Source organism: Triticum aestivum, chromosome 4A (genome assembly GCF_018294505.1).
Source record: "Triticum aestivum cultivar Chinese Spring chromosome 4A, IWGSC CS RefSeq v2.1, whole genome shotgun sequence".
Lineage (NCBI taxonomy): Eukaryota > Viridiplantae > Streptophyta > Magnoliopsida > Poales > Poaceae > Triticum > Triticum aestivum.
In genome coordinates this window covers 47,618,784-47,629,764 of record NC_057803.1, presented here as the reverse complement: position 1 = coordinate 47,629,764, position 10,981 = coordinate 47,618,784, and the positions used below count along the sequence as shown (strand labels likewise).

The 10,981-nt window shown below is 43.4% G+C and overlaps 1 protein-coding gene across 3 annotated transcripts; it reads right to left on the bottom strand.

Annotated features, from left to right (window-relative positions):
* Positions 1-1,143: 1,143 nt before the first annotated feature.
* Positions 1,144-5,168, bottom strand: LOC123085070 (uncharacterized). Of its 3 annotated transcripts, none has more exons than XM_044506642.1 (9): positions 4,868-5,168; positions 3,321-3,630; positions 3,139-3,223; positions 2,998-3,039; positions 2,721-2,889; positions 2,218-2,270; positions 1,883-1,990; positions 1,611-1,657; positions 1,144-1,409 (listed from the first exon to the last, which is right to left on the bottom strand). In XM_044506642.1, the coding sequence occupies exons 2-9, from the start codon at positions 3,539-3,541 to the stop codon at positions 1,355-1,357; spliced, it is 780 nt and encodes a 259-aa protein (XP_044362577.1). In that variant the 5' UTR covers positions 3,542-3,630; positions 4,868-5,168; the 3' UTR covers positions 1,144-1,354. The 3 variants fall into 3 exon arrangements, with proteins under 3 accessions (XP_044362577.1, XP_044362576.1, XP_044362575.1); XM_044506641.1 differs by having other exon boundaries at positions 1,197-1,409; positions 1,883-2,095; positions 4,868-5,167; XM_044506640.1 differs by lacking the exon at positions 4,868-5,168 and having other exon boundaries at positions 1,197-1,409; positions 1,883-2,095; positions 3,321-3,649.
* Positions 5,169-10,981: the final 5,813 nt, after the last annotated feature.

The window sequence follows — 10,981 nt, the reverse complement described above, 5'->3', positions numbered from 1 at the left end:
GCCAGGCAGAGGCAGAGGCAGAGGCAGGTGGACTCGTGGCTGGACCTGATGCGATATCGAGTGGACTAGTAGTATATTTATAAGCAGGAGTAGTATGACAACTTGGTCGCCCTCGAAAAGAACATCGGAAAGGGCCAGGAGAGGAGCCCGACAGATCCCCAAGTGGAGACGACAAGGAACGACATTCTCTTTCTTTCTCACGGGGCATTGATTGATTAGTACTCCTACTCACGCGGCTGGATTGGATTGGATTGACCAGCTCGTGACACGGATCGCACGCCGCTGCTGGCCGCCGCGTCCGGAGTGGCATCATTCTCCCCACGGCCACGGAACAGAATAATGTGTCCCCCGCCCTGCCGGGCCGGACTGGATGCCGTGCCACGGCCGTCTGTCCATTCGCCTGACGTGGGCGGTCATGTGATCCCAGGAGAAAAGAAACGGAGGAAACCAGCAGCCTGTCGCAAGCAGGAGCCAAAAGGTCCTGTGGTTTTAATTCAGAGAGGCAATGCAGGAGCCACATGGTTGACCAGTGTCCCGCCCGGGAACAGGGACGTGATATCTCATGTGGACGTTCAGTTTCTTTTTCCATCTCCCTCTTTAAATGGAGTGGAATGGAACAGGGCAAGGGCAAGGGCAAGGGCATGCGGCAGACAAAGCTCCTGGATCGTTTCGTTTGTCCGGGGCAGCATGCATGGGCACGTTCAACAGAGCTCTGGGGTCCTCCTCCTGACTCCTCTGCTCTCTTCCTTGCAGCCAATCATGATATATGCTACTGCCAATAATAAGCTGGGCTCCTCCTGTCTACTACTAGCATCGAACCTTGGGCGAGCACTAGTGAATTGCTCCTCCATGGCAATGGCATTTTCTTTAGCTTCGAATTATTTGTGGCCGGAGAAGAAGAGTGCTGCTGGAAACGGGCGAGGCGGCACCACACAAAACAAGGCCAGGGAGATTCCCTGTCATATATAACTTCCACGAGAACATGGAGAAACTCGGATACTCGCCCACACTGTGCTTGATTTCTCTCCCACGTCTTCCCAGCAGATCCTGAAATCAGCACTAGAAGCAGAGTCCAGTGTCAGGCTGTTTTCAGCTACTACGTACTCCATGGAACGCCAACCACAGGGGCAAGACAAGACATTCTGGATTTTCAGGAGCCGGTGGGCTCGTGGCTCAGCCTTGTTACACAAACTGTATTCAAGCTAACAGTAATGCATTTGAGAAGTATTATATATGAGCCCTCTTTCTTAGGGCAGACCACACTGGCTAAATAGCCTAAATCACTTCCGTTAATGAAAAAGAACCCCTGAACATTCCCGAATGGTTCCCACTTAAATTCTATGAATCGAAATCTTCAACGCAATTTGATCTGCATCTCTTCCTCAACAAGCTCAAATATTTCGTCAATTCTGAAAATAAAATCAAGAGATCAATACTATCACACTATCAACAAAACTAGTACTCCCTCCGTTCCAAATTACTCGTCGTGGTTTTAGTTCAATTTGAACTAAAACCACGACGAGTAATTTGGAACGGAGGGAGTATATGATACAGCTTAATTCCTTATACTAGTTTGTAAAATCCAAAGCTAAAGCAGATGGAGCAATTACCTACTCGTCTTGATGTTCACATTAGCAAGCCAAGAGGTTAAATAAACCTGTAAAATAATAATTGAAAAGACACAACCCTTGTTAGAAAGCATGCTGCAATGAGCACAACACATTTGATCTAATCCAAAGATGGTGCTCTCATCCTTTATTTACAATGAGCCAACACAATGCTATGTCTACCAAACAAACAATTAAAGATCTAAACATCAGGACAGAGACAGTTGATTTCTAAGGGAATAAATGCAAAGCTATTGCAAAAATTGGATCAACACCTGTAAAACCTCATGGGATGGGGTATGTCCAGGTCGCCGTGCCTGTAAGACATCAGCCTTCCAATTCTCAGGTAGTGGGAAGCTGTCTCCAGACCCCAGGCCAATCCTCTGAAATTCGTTGAATTCCCCGTCATATAACTCATCTGACCATTCTAATGAAGGATCTGCACCTTCTTTTAAGTTAATTGACAGGAGGTCCAAGACAATCAGTCTCTACATTAAAAATGATTTCCACTGTCAGGATTTTTCCAAAAGTTCAGGAGAAACAGGGATGTAAAAAAATGCGATTTCTAAGTGCACAAGCTAAAACATAGCAGAATTGTGTGATGGCATACCTTCAATCGTAGCTCTGAAACAAACATCTCAACAAGCTCTTTGGCGAGGTTTTCTGAGATCAAGTCACGAATAACAACAAATCAATATATTAGCCGTATCTTGCTGGATCAGAAAGATCTGATCTTGAGTAGCTATTTTAGAAAGAAATTACGGACAAATCACTTTGGATATAAGAAACCAGATATTTATTCAGTCAACTTGATCTAATGTGGCAGTGCTACACTGAATAACTTGCAAATTATTTACTAACTATATAAAATTCACTTGATTTTCTGACTAAGTTGGAGCTATTTCCCAAACTACACAAAATTGATTCCAAGAATGCATTTCTGTCATGCCAAACACAAATGAAAAGAAAGTTCATCTGTCTATCCGAATCCTAGTACGTCTTTCAGAATAAAAATTTCTGAATCTCTTAAAAGCAAGTAATGTCACGTGGGAAGGGGAAATAAAGATTACGGAACTTAATCCAGTTTTGCATAAAAAAATGCGAGTAACCCACCAAATTCTAACATGGAGATCCATCTGTATACTGGAGCTCCTCCACCATCCCCTAAATCATTCAAATCATCCTGCCGATCAGTAAATCGGACTAGTGGGCTACCAGAAGATACTTTGGAGAAACACCGCATGGCATGAGAAGCTTTAACCAAGTCGGACATGGCACAGACCTATTACCAGGAAGTAGGAAGAGCACCAAAAGTCAAACAACCATTAATGGCTTACAGGGTCCCGGCTAAAATGACATGAACAAGCATGGGCTTTGTATGAAGCATTACCATCTCCTTGTAGGCTGATAGAAGCATCTCGCGGCATTGCACCTGAACCAAGCAAGGGACATGAAAATGAGGGGATGAACAAGAAAATTAAACCATGCTGCTGAGGAGGATTGGCTGAGTTCCTGGCGACAGCGTAGCTACCTCCTTGTGGGTCAATTTGGCGCTCGCCCTGTCGCGGATCCTGGGCATGTCCTTGAGCACCCCCAAATCCATCCCTGGCATGTAACTGACAAAATGACAAGCACAAGGCGCAGTCAGTAACTAGTTAATAAAATCTCAAAAACTCAAGCGTCGCCGAAACACAGAGCCAGAGAGGGGGCAACCTGCGGGAGAGGTAGGCGTTGACGAGCGTGGCGGCATGGGAGCGGCCGCTGGCGGCGGCGTCCAGCCACCGGGTCTTGGCGGCAAGCAGGCGCGACCACTGGTTGCGCAGGTTGCGCTGCGCCGCTGGGCGCCACTGGCGCAGAGATAAGGGAGATGGGGTTGGGGATGGGGAAGAGGGGTCGGCAGGGCGGCGAACAGGGGTGGCTGCACAGTCCTCCATTGTTTTGCCTAATGGAGTAAAGGACTTCTCAGGTCCTAAACTATTCTGAGGCAGTGGCTGAGCTAGAAACAAATAATCCAGTGGGCCACCTACAAAAAAAACCGACATAACACAGTAATAAGAAATTGACCAGAAGAGCAATATGAATAGCTTAATCAAGTCTCACAACATTAGAGTTAACTAAAAATGTTTGAAATTTCCAAATATTACAACACAACTAGGGCTGGACAGAAAGCTCAGGGCTCGAAGATACAACAAGCCAGGCCCAAGCCTCCGGCCAAGCTCGTGAAGCACGCAAGCTGGTCAAGGCTCGGTGCAAGAAACATATGACATGACCTTTGCTAAAGAACTAGCAATACATTACCATATACTACAAGATAATATAGGCATGCACTGATCAACAATTCACAAATCGAAAGAAGAAAGTCCAGCAAGGTCCAACATCAACGATACCATTCACATATGCATTTGGTCCATCAAATTGTCTCAAGTCTCTCTCAACAAGGACGATTCAGAAGGACCATTACTGTATTGTCTTCTCCTAATTCTCATTCTTTGTATTATCTTTCCACCCATTTCTTGTATCGGGTCAGTAAATCTCAATGAATGCGATTTACTCTGCATCTCAGTTTTTGCAGGTCAAAATCAAACCTGTGTGCTAGCCAATAATCAAATTTTGCTATCCTACTAAATTAATCACATAAGTCAAGTCTCGTACATTGTCACATAAACAATAAAGGGGCCCTAACGACCAGGGTGGTCCAACCTTTTCTTTTGACAACGAATATGACATGCCAACGTTCTAATTAATTTACCAATAGCAGATAGAAATAGATCAATATGGTCTTACAGACATACTCCCTCCGTCCGGAAATACTTGTCATAGAAATGGATGTATCTAGACATATTTTAGTTCTGGATACATTTACTTTTATCCATTTGTGGACAAGTAATTCCGGACGGAGGGAGTACTAAAATTCTCAATTGCCTAAGAGAAGCCTACATAATACATACCTTGAGAAGTTCAAGAAAGACTGTGTGGCATTGTTAATTTGTAAAGAGTGGCATTGTTAGAGTAACATGTTAGAGTGGCAAACAATCAGACAAGTCATTAATTTGTCAATAATCAGGTGTTCATGTACTGGGTAGCAAAATTATGTGTATGTATTCACAGGACTGTGTGTGCATGTACTGGATAGCAAGTCCTGTTGTTCAGTTAACGCAACAATAGACTTGACTCTTCCACCTGATTGATGCAATAGACAGCAAAGAGCAAACCCTAAATCAGAAACTGGGGAATGGGCAGTGCCACAGTGGACAACTTACCTTCAGTCCTCAAATCGAGCTCAAGGCTTACTGCCGGCCGAGTGCCGGAATCGGTGGAGGGCGGATTGGGCGGCCGGCGCCGGCTTGCAGGGGCGCTAGGGAAGCGCAGTAGCGCCGAGCGCTGGGCGGGCGGGGCGGGCAGGGGCGGCTCCTAGGCGTCTAGCGATGACGAGGCAGACAGCGACGGCTGACGGCGTCCGGCGAGACAGCCAGCGAGATCGGGAGCCGAGCCGCCGAGGTCGGGGACGCGCAGGGGCTCGGCGCGTCTGTCCCAGTGTCCCCTAGGTGCGTTTTCCCCCCTTGAGAACAGGTTTTTTTTGAGACAATCTTGAGAATCAGGTGCATTGTTTGTTGGGCTAGACGGGTCGGGACGAGTTTTGTTGGGCTTTTCTTTCTTAGTCCCATCTGTAATTTCCTGTCGTATATGGCCGGTCTAAAATCCCGCAGCCCACCCTGTCGACCTTGCAGATCCACTTGCAAATGTGTCACTACGTTTGAAGCTTTAGCCTGCCGAGAGGCCATGGCCCTGCCATCTGACCTGTTACAAACAAGCACCATTGTTGCATCAAACTGTAAAGGTGTCGTGTCAAACATAAAGGATGGGACGGGCAAAAAACATGGTCATATCATCCGGGAGATAAAGATTATGGCATAGGAATTCCAAGAATGCTCTTTCCTTTTTGAAGGAAGAGCATCGAATTTGGAGGCACATAGCATCACTAAACATGCACTTAGTTTATCTGAAAGACGTCATTTATGGCTTTTGCAACTTTCTATCAATTGTATTCCTCTAAACATTATTGAGCAATAAAAAGTAAGCGTGTGTTAGCCTAGAAAACCTTGCGAATGTCACTTCCCCTTCTCTAGATCGATATACGGCGCATTGCATAGATGTCATTTGTCGTAACCTAAGAGTTTTTCTTTCACGATTTGTTTTTCCAAAATATTTCATCTTTTGAATCGCACATCCAAATGCCGAACCGTTTTTAGCGTTTGATTTCTCGTATCGAGGTCTTCAAAACTAGATCTCATGTTAATAGATTTCAACGTACTTTTTTTAACAAAAAAACAAAAATATAAAACAAATACATAAAACAAAAAACAATTGGTTTGCGCAAAAAAGAACGAATGCAAAAAACGAAAGAAAAAACTAGAGCCGAAAGTACAATTGCGATTTTCCATTTTTTTTAGAAGCACGGGCTGTGTTTTCCCCTTTTTGGATAAGTTCTCGCGGAAGCAAATCTATGCTCCCACGCAAAGCAAATTTGTGCTTTTTGTGGGAACACTTTTTTTCCCCGAGAAGCTCAGAGAAGCAAATATGTGCTTCCTATGGAAGCACACTATTTTTTCTGAAAAACTCAGAACAGATCCGTGCTTCTACGATAAGCAAATATGTGCTTCTCATGAAAGCATATTTTTTTTTCCAGCAGAACAACTATGATTTCACGCAAAGCAAATATGCACTTCTTGTGGAAGCACATGTAAAATTAGTCATCCATGCAATTTTTAGCTTGAAAATTAGGAATGTAGGCAATATCCACAAAAGAAAGGTCAAATTCCAATACACTTTATATGATTAGTCATCCATGCAATTTTGACAACAAACTAAAAGAAACTATAGAAATTGAAAAGAGCTTCAAAATTGCATGGGAGCCTTTTATGTGCACTACTTTGTGGGAAAAAATTGATAAACTAGCAATACCACAAATAAAAAGTAAAATTTCCTTTTCTAGTGCCCAAGATGACTTTTTTGTCAACAAGAGCCAGAAATAAGATTATAAATTGTGCCATTTCAGTTTTCACCTAAAGCAGATCACATGGGATTCCAGCTGCCAAATTTTCATGAATTTCAGTTTTTTTGTATATATCATTGATTTATTGAATTCCTAGCAATTTACATCAAGTAATTCAAATTTGAACTACAAGTGTGCTCTAGTTTTGGTCCTATAAATTCTGGAAAATAATTTTTAGCTTGCACATTACGAATGTTGGCAGTAGCCACAAAGAAAGGTCAAATTCCAAACCACTTTATATGATTAGTCATCCATGCAATGTTGATAACAATCTGAAAGAAATGATAGAAAATGAAAAAGCCTCAGAAAATTGAAATCCTGTTGCATGGGAGCCTTTTATGTGCACTAGCTTGTGGGAAAAAATGATAAATTATTAATACCACAATAATAATTTATTTTTCCTTTTCTAGTGCCCAAGATGACTTTATTTGTGAAGCAAGTGCGAGAAATAAGATTATAAATTCCGCCCTTTCAATTTTCACCTATAGTAGACCACATGGAATTCCATCTGAGAGTATTTTTGTCTATATTTCATTAATTTATTGAATTTCTAGTGATTTACAACGAGTAATTCAAATTTGAACTACAAGTGTGCTCTAGTTTTGGTCCTATAAATTTCGAAAAATAATTTTTAGCTTGCACATTAGGAATGTTGGCAGTAGCCACAAAGAAATGTCAAATTCCAAACCACTTTATATTATTAGTCATCCATGTAATTTTGACAATAATCTGAAGAAATTATAGAAAATGAAAAAGCCTCAAAAAGTTGAAATCCTTTTGCATGGGAGCCTTTTAGGTGCACTAGCTTGTGGGGGGAAATGATAAACTGTCAATACCACAACAATAATTTATTTTTCCTTTTTCGAGTGCCCAAGATGACTTTATTTGTTAAGCAAGTGCGAGAAATAAGATTATAAATTTTGGCCTTTGAGTTTTCACCTAAAGTAGACTACACAGAATTCTAACTGCCCAATTTTAATGAATTTGGGAGTTTTTTTGTCTATATTTCCTTGATCTATTGAATTTTCTAGTGATTTACATCGAGTAATTCAAATTTGAACTACAAGTGTGCTCTAGTTTGGTCATATAGAAGGAAATATGCCCTAGAGGCAATAATAAAGTTGTTATTTATATTTCCTTATATCATGATAAATGTTTATTATTCATGCTAGAATTGTATTAACCGGAAACTTAGTACATGTGTGAATACATAGACAAACAGAGTGTCACTAGTATGCCTTTACTTGACTAGCTCATTGATCAAAGATGCTTAAGTTTCCTATCCATAGACAAAGAGTTGTCATTTGATAAACGGGATCACATCATTAGAGAATGATATGATTGACTTGACCCATCCGTTAGCTTAACACGATGATCATTTAGTTTACTGCTATTGCTTTCTCCATAACTTATACATGTTCCTCTGACTATGAGATCATGCAACTTTCGAATACCGGAGGAACACTTAGTGTGCTATAAAACGTCACAACGTAACTGGGTGACTATAAAGATGCTCTACAGGTGTCTCCGATGGTGTTTGTTGAGTTGGCATTGATTGAGATTAGGATTTGTCACTCCGAGTATCGGAGAGGTATCTCTGGGCCCTCTCGATAATGTACATCACTATAAGCCTTGCAAGCAATGTAACTAATGATTTAGTTACAGGATGTAGCATTATGGAACGAGTAAAGGGACTTGGCAGTAATGATATTGAACTAGGTATGATGATACCGACAATCGAACCTCGAGCAAGTAACATACCGATGACAAAGGGAACAACGTATGTTGTTATGCGGTTTGACCGATAAAGATCTTCATAGAATATGTAGGAACCAATATGAGCATCCAGGTTCCGCTATTGGCTATCGACCGGAGATGAGTCTCGGTCATGTCTACATAGTTCTCGAACCCGTAGGGTCCGCACGCTTAACGTTCGGTGACGATCGGTATTATGAGTTTATGTGTTTTGATGTACCGAATGTAGTTCGGAGTCCCGGATATGATCACGGACATGACGAGGAGTCTCGAAATGGTCGAGACATAAAGATCGATATATTGGATGACTATGTTTGGACATCGGAATGGTTCCGGGTGAGTTCAGGCATTTACCGGAGTACCGGGAGGTTGCCGGAATCCCCCGGGGAGTGTATGGGCCTTATTGGGCCTTAGTGGGAGAGAGGAGGAGGCGGCTGAAAGGATCGATATGGTTGACTAGAGGGGGGTGAATAGGCAACTAACAATTTTTAACTTTTCTCTAGCAAATTAAACTTTGCATCAAAGTAGGTTGTCTAGACATGCAACTAAGTGAGCAACCTATATGATGCAACAACAACAAGCACACAAGCAAGGAAGGGAGACAACACAAATAAGCTTGCACAAGTAACAGTATGAGATAACCAAGAGTGGAGCCGGTGGAGACGAGGATGTGTTACTGAAGTTCCTTCCTTTTGAGGGGAAGTACGTCTCCGTTGGAGTGGTGTGGAGGCACAATGCTCCCCAAGAAGCCACTAGGGCCACCGTATTCTCCTCACGCCCTCACACAATGCGAGAAGCCGTGATTCCACTATTGGTGCCCTTGGAGGCGGCGACCAGACCTTTACAAACAAGGTTGGGGCAATCTCCCCAACTTAATTGGAGGCTCCCAACAACACCACAAAGCTTCACCACAATGGAATATGGCTCCGCGGTGACCTCAACCGTCTAGGGTGCTCAAACACCCAGGAGTAACAAGATCCGCAAGGGATTAGTGGGGGGAATCGAATTTCTCTTGGTGGAAGTGTAGATCGAGGCCTTCTCAACCAATCCCTAGAAAATCAACAAGTTTGATTGGCTAGGGAGAGAGATCGGGCGAAAATGGAGCTTGGAGCAACAATGGAGCTTAGGGTTGGAAGAGGTAGTCAACACGGAGAAGAAGACACGCCTTATATAGTGGAGAGAGAAATCCAACCGTTATCCACTTAACCAGCCCGCGATAAGTAGTACTACTGCGCCTGCCAAGCGGTACTACCGCAAGGCCTTACGGTACTACCGCACACCCTTGCGGTACTACCGCAAGGCAGGGTTGGACCGGCCTGGGAAGGCCGTGGACATAAAAACGTCCGTGGCTAGTTCCACTGAATACCAAATAGTGCAAAAAGTCCGACACAGTACTACCGCTGAAGGCAGGCGGTACTACCGCGCGGGGAGCGGATGTAAAAAATTACATCCGCTCCTACTTCCGCTACTGGTGTTGTGCCGGACCAGGGCTCACGGTACTACGGTTCCCAAGGAGCGGTACTACCGTGACCACCTGCGGTACTACCGCAAAGGCATGCGGTACTACCGCAGTGGCCTGCGGTACTACCGCTCCGAAGAGCAGTACTACCGCAAGCCTCAGAACAACAACAGATAGGAAGACTTCTTTTTGCACAAACAGGAAGAAACGAAGGATGCTCCAAGGTGCTAAAGGAAAGGCGACACAAAGGGGAGTAAACGTGTACGTGACGATTCCACCCAAATCTTTCCAAAGCAGACCCCTTCTTAATAGTATGACTTTCCTACGACTCAAATCCACCGAAAAAGGAACGTAGAAAAACGACGTCTTCAATAATCTTCGAGGGGCTCCTAACCGTCTCATGCCTAGTCATGAAATATCTGAAATACTCGAGACACACGATTAGTCCGCAAATGCATTTTCATCAATCACCAAAACACCTTAGGGATAAATATGCCCTTACAATCTCCCCCTTTTTGGTGGATTGATGACAATACGGGATTTGCACAAGGGAGAAAGAATAGAACATGAGCAAACCATACATCTCTAAAATATAGACGCCCCCTAGATGTGTGCTAGTTAGATGAGTGCTTTGGACTGCACGACACATATACTATGATCAACACTCCCCCTATATTTTATAGACATGGCATATCTTGCAATAATAATGCTAACACTAAGCATGATAGTAGATAAGAGCATGAACTAAGTAGCACAATATATCATAAGCTCAGTAAGGTGCGATAGATAGAGTGCATATGTCTTACACCATATGATAGATAAGTCTCACACGCTCAAATAAACTCAAACCAAACCAAAGCAAACACGGTTCAACAAACCAAACACAAGCGAAGAAAACACGACACGACACGGCAAATCCCTGCACTCTCTCCCCCTTTGGCATCGAGACGCCAAAAAGGCAGAGAGGACACCTACAACACAAGTGGTGGCTCAAGCAGAGTAGTCGCTCGCACGCTCCTCGTCAGACTCGGCCGCGGGAATGTGCTCCTCCTCAGAATCAGTCCACCTGTAGCCTTGTTTTGCCATCCATTCAGCCTCTGGAGTGAT

What these genes read in the sequence shown, in the direction of transcription:
- LOC123085070 (XM_044506640.1), bottom strand. Translation starts at nt 3,649, where the DNA reads ATGTCGGTTTTTTTTGTAGGTGGCCCACTGGATTATTTGTTTCTAGCT. An exon ending in GATCTCCATGTTAGAATTTG is followed by an intron (nt 2,271 to 2,720) that starts GTGGGTTACTCG and finishes ACTTGATCTCAG; the next exon opens with AAAACCTCGCCAAAGAGCTT. An exon ending in CATCCCATGAGGTTTTACAG is followed by an intron (nt 1,658 to 1,882) that starts GTGTTGATCCAA and finishes ATTATTTTACAG; the next exon opens with GTTTATTTAACCTCTTGGCT.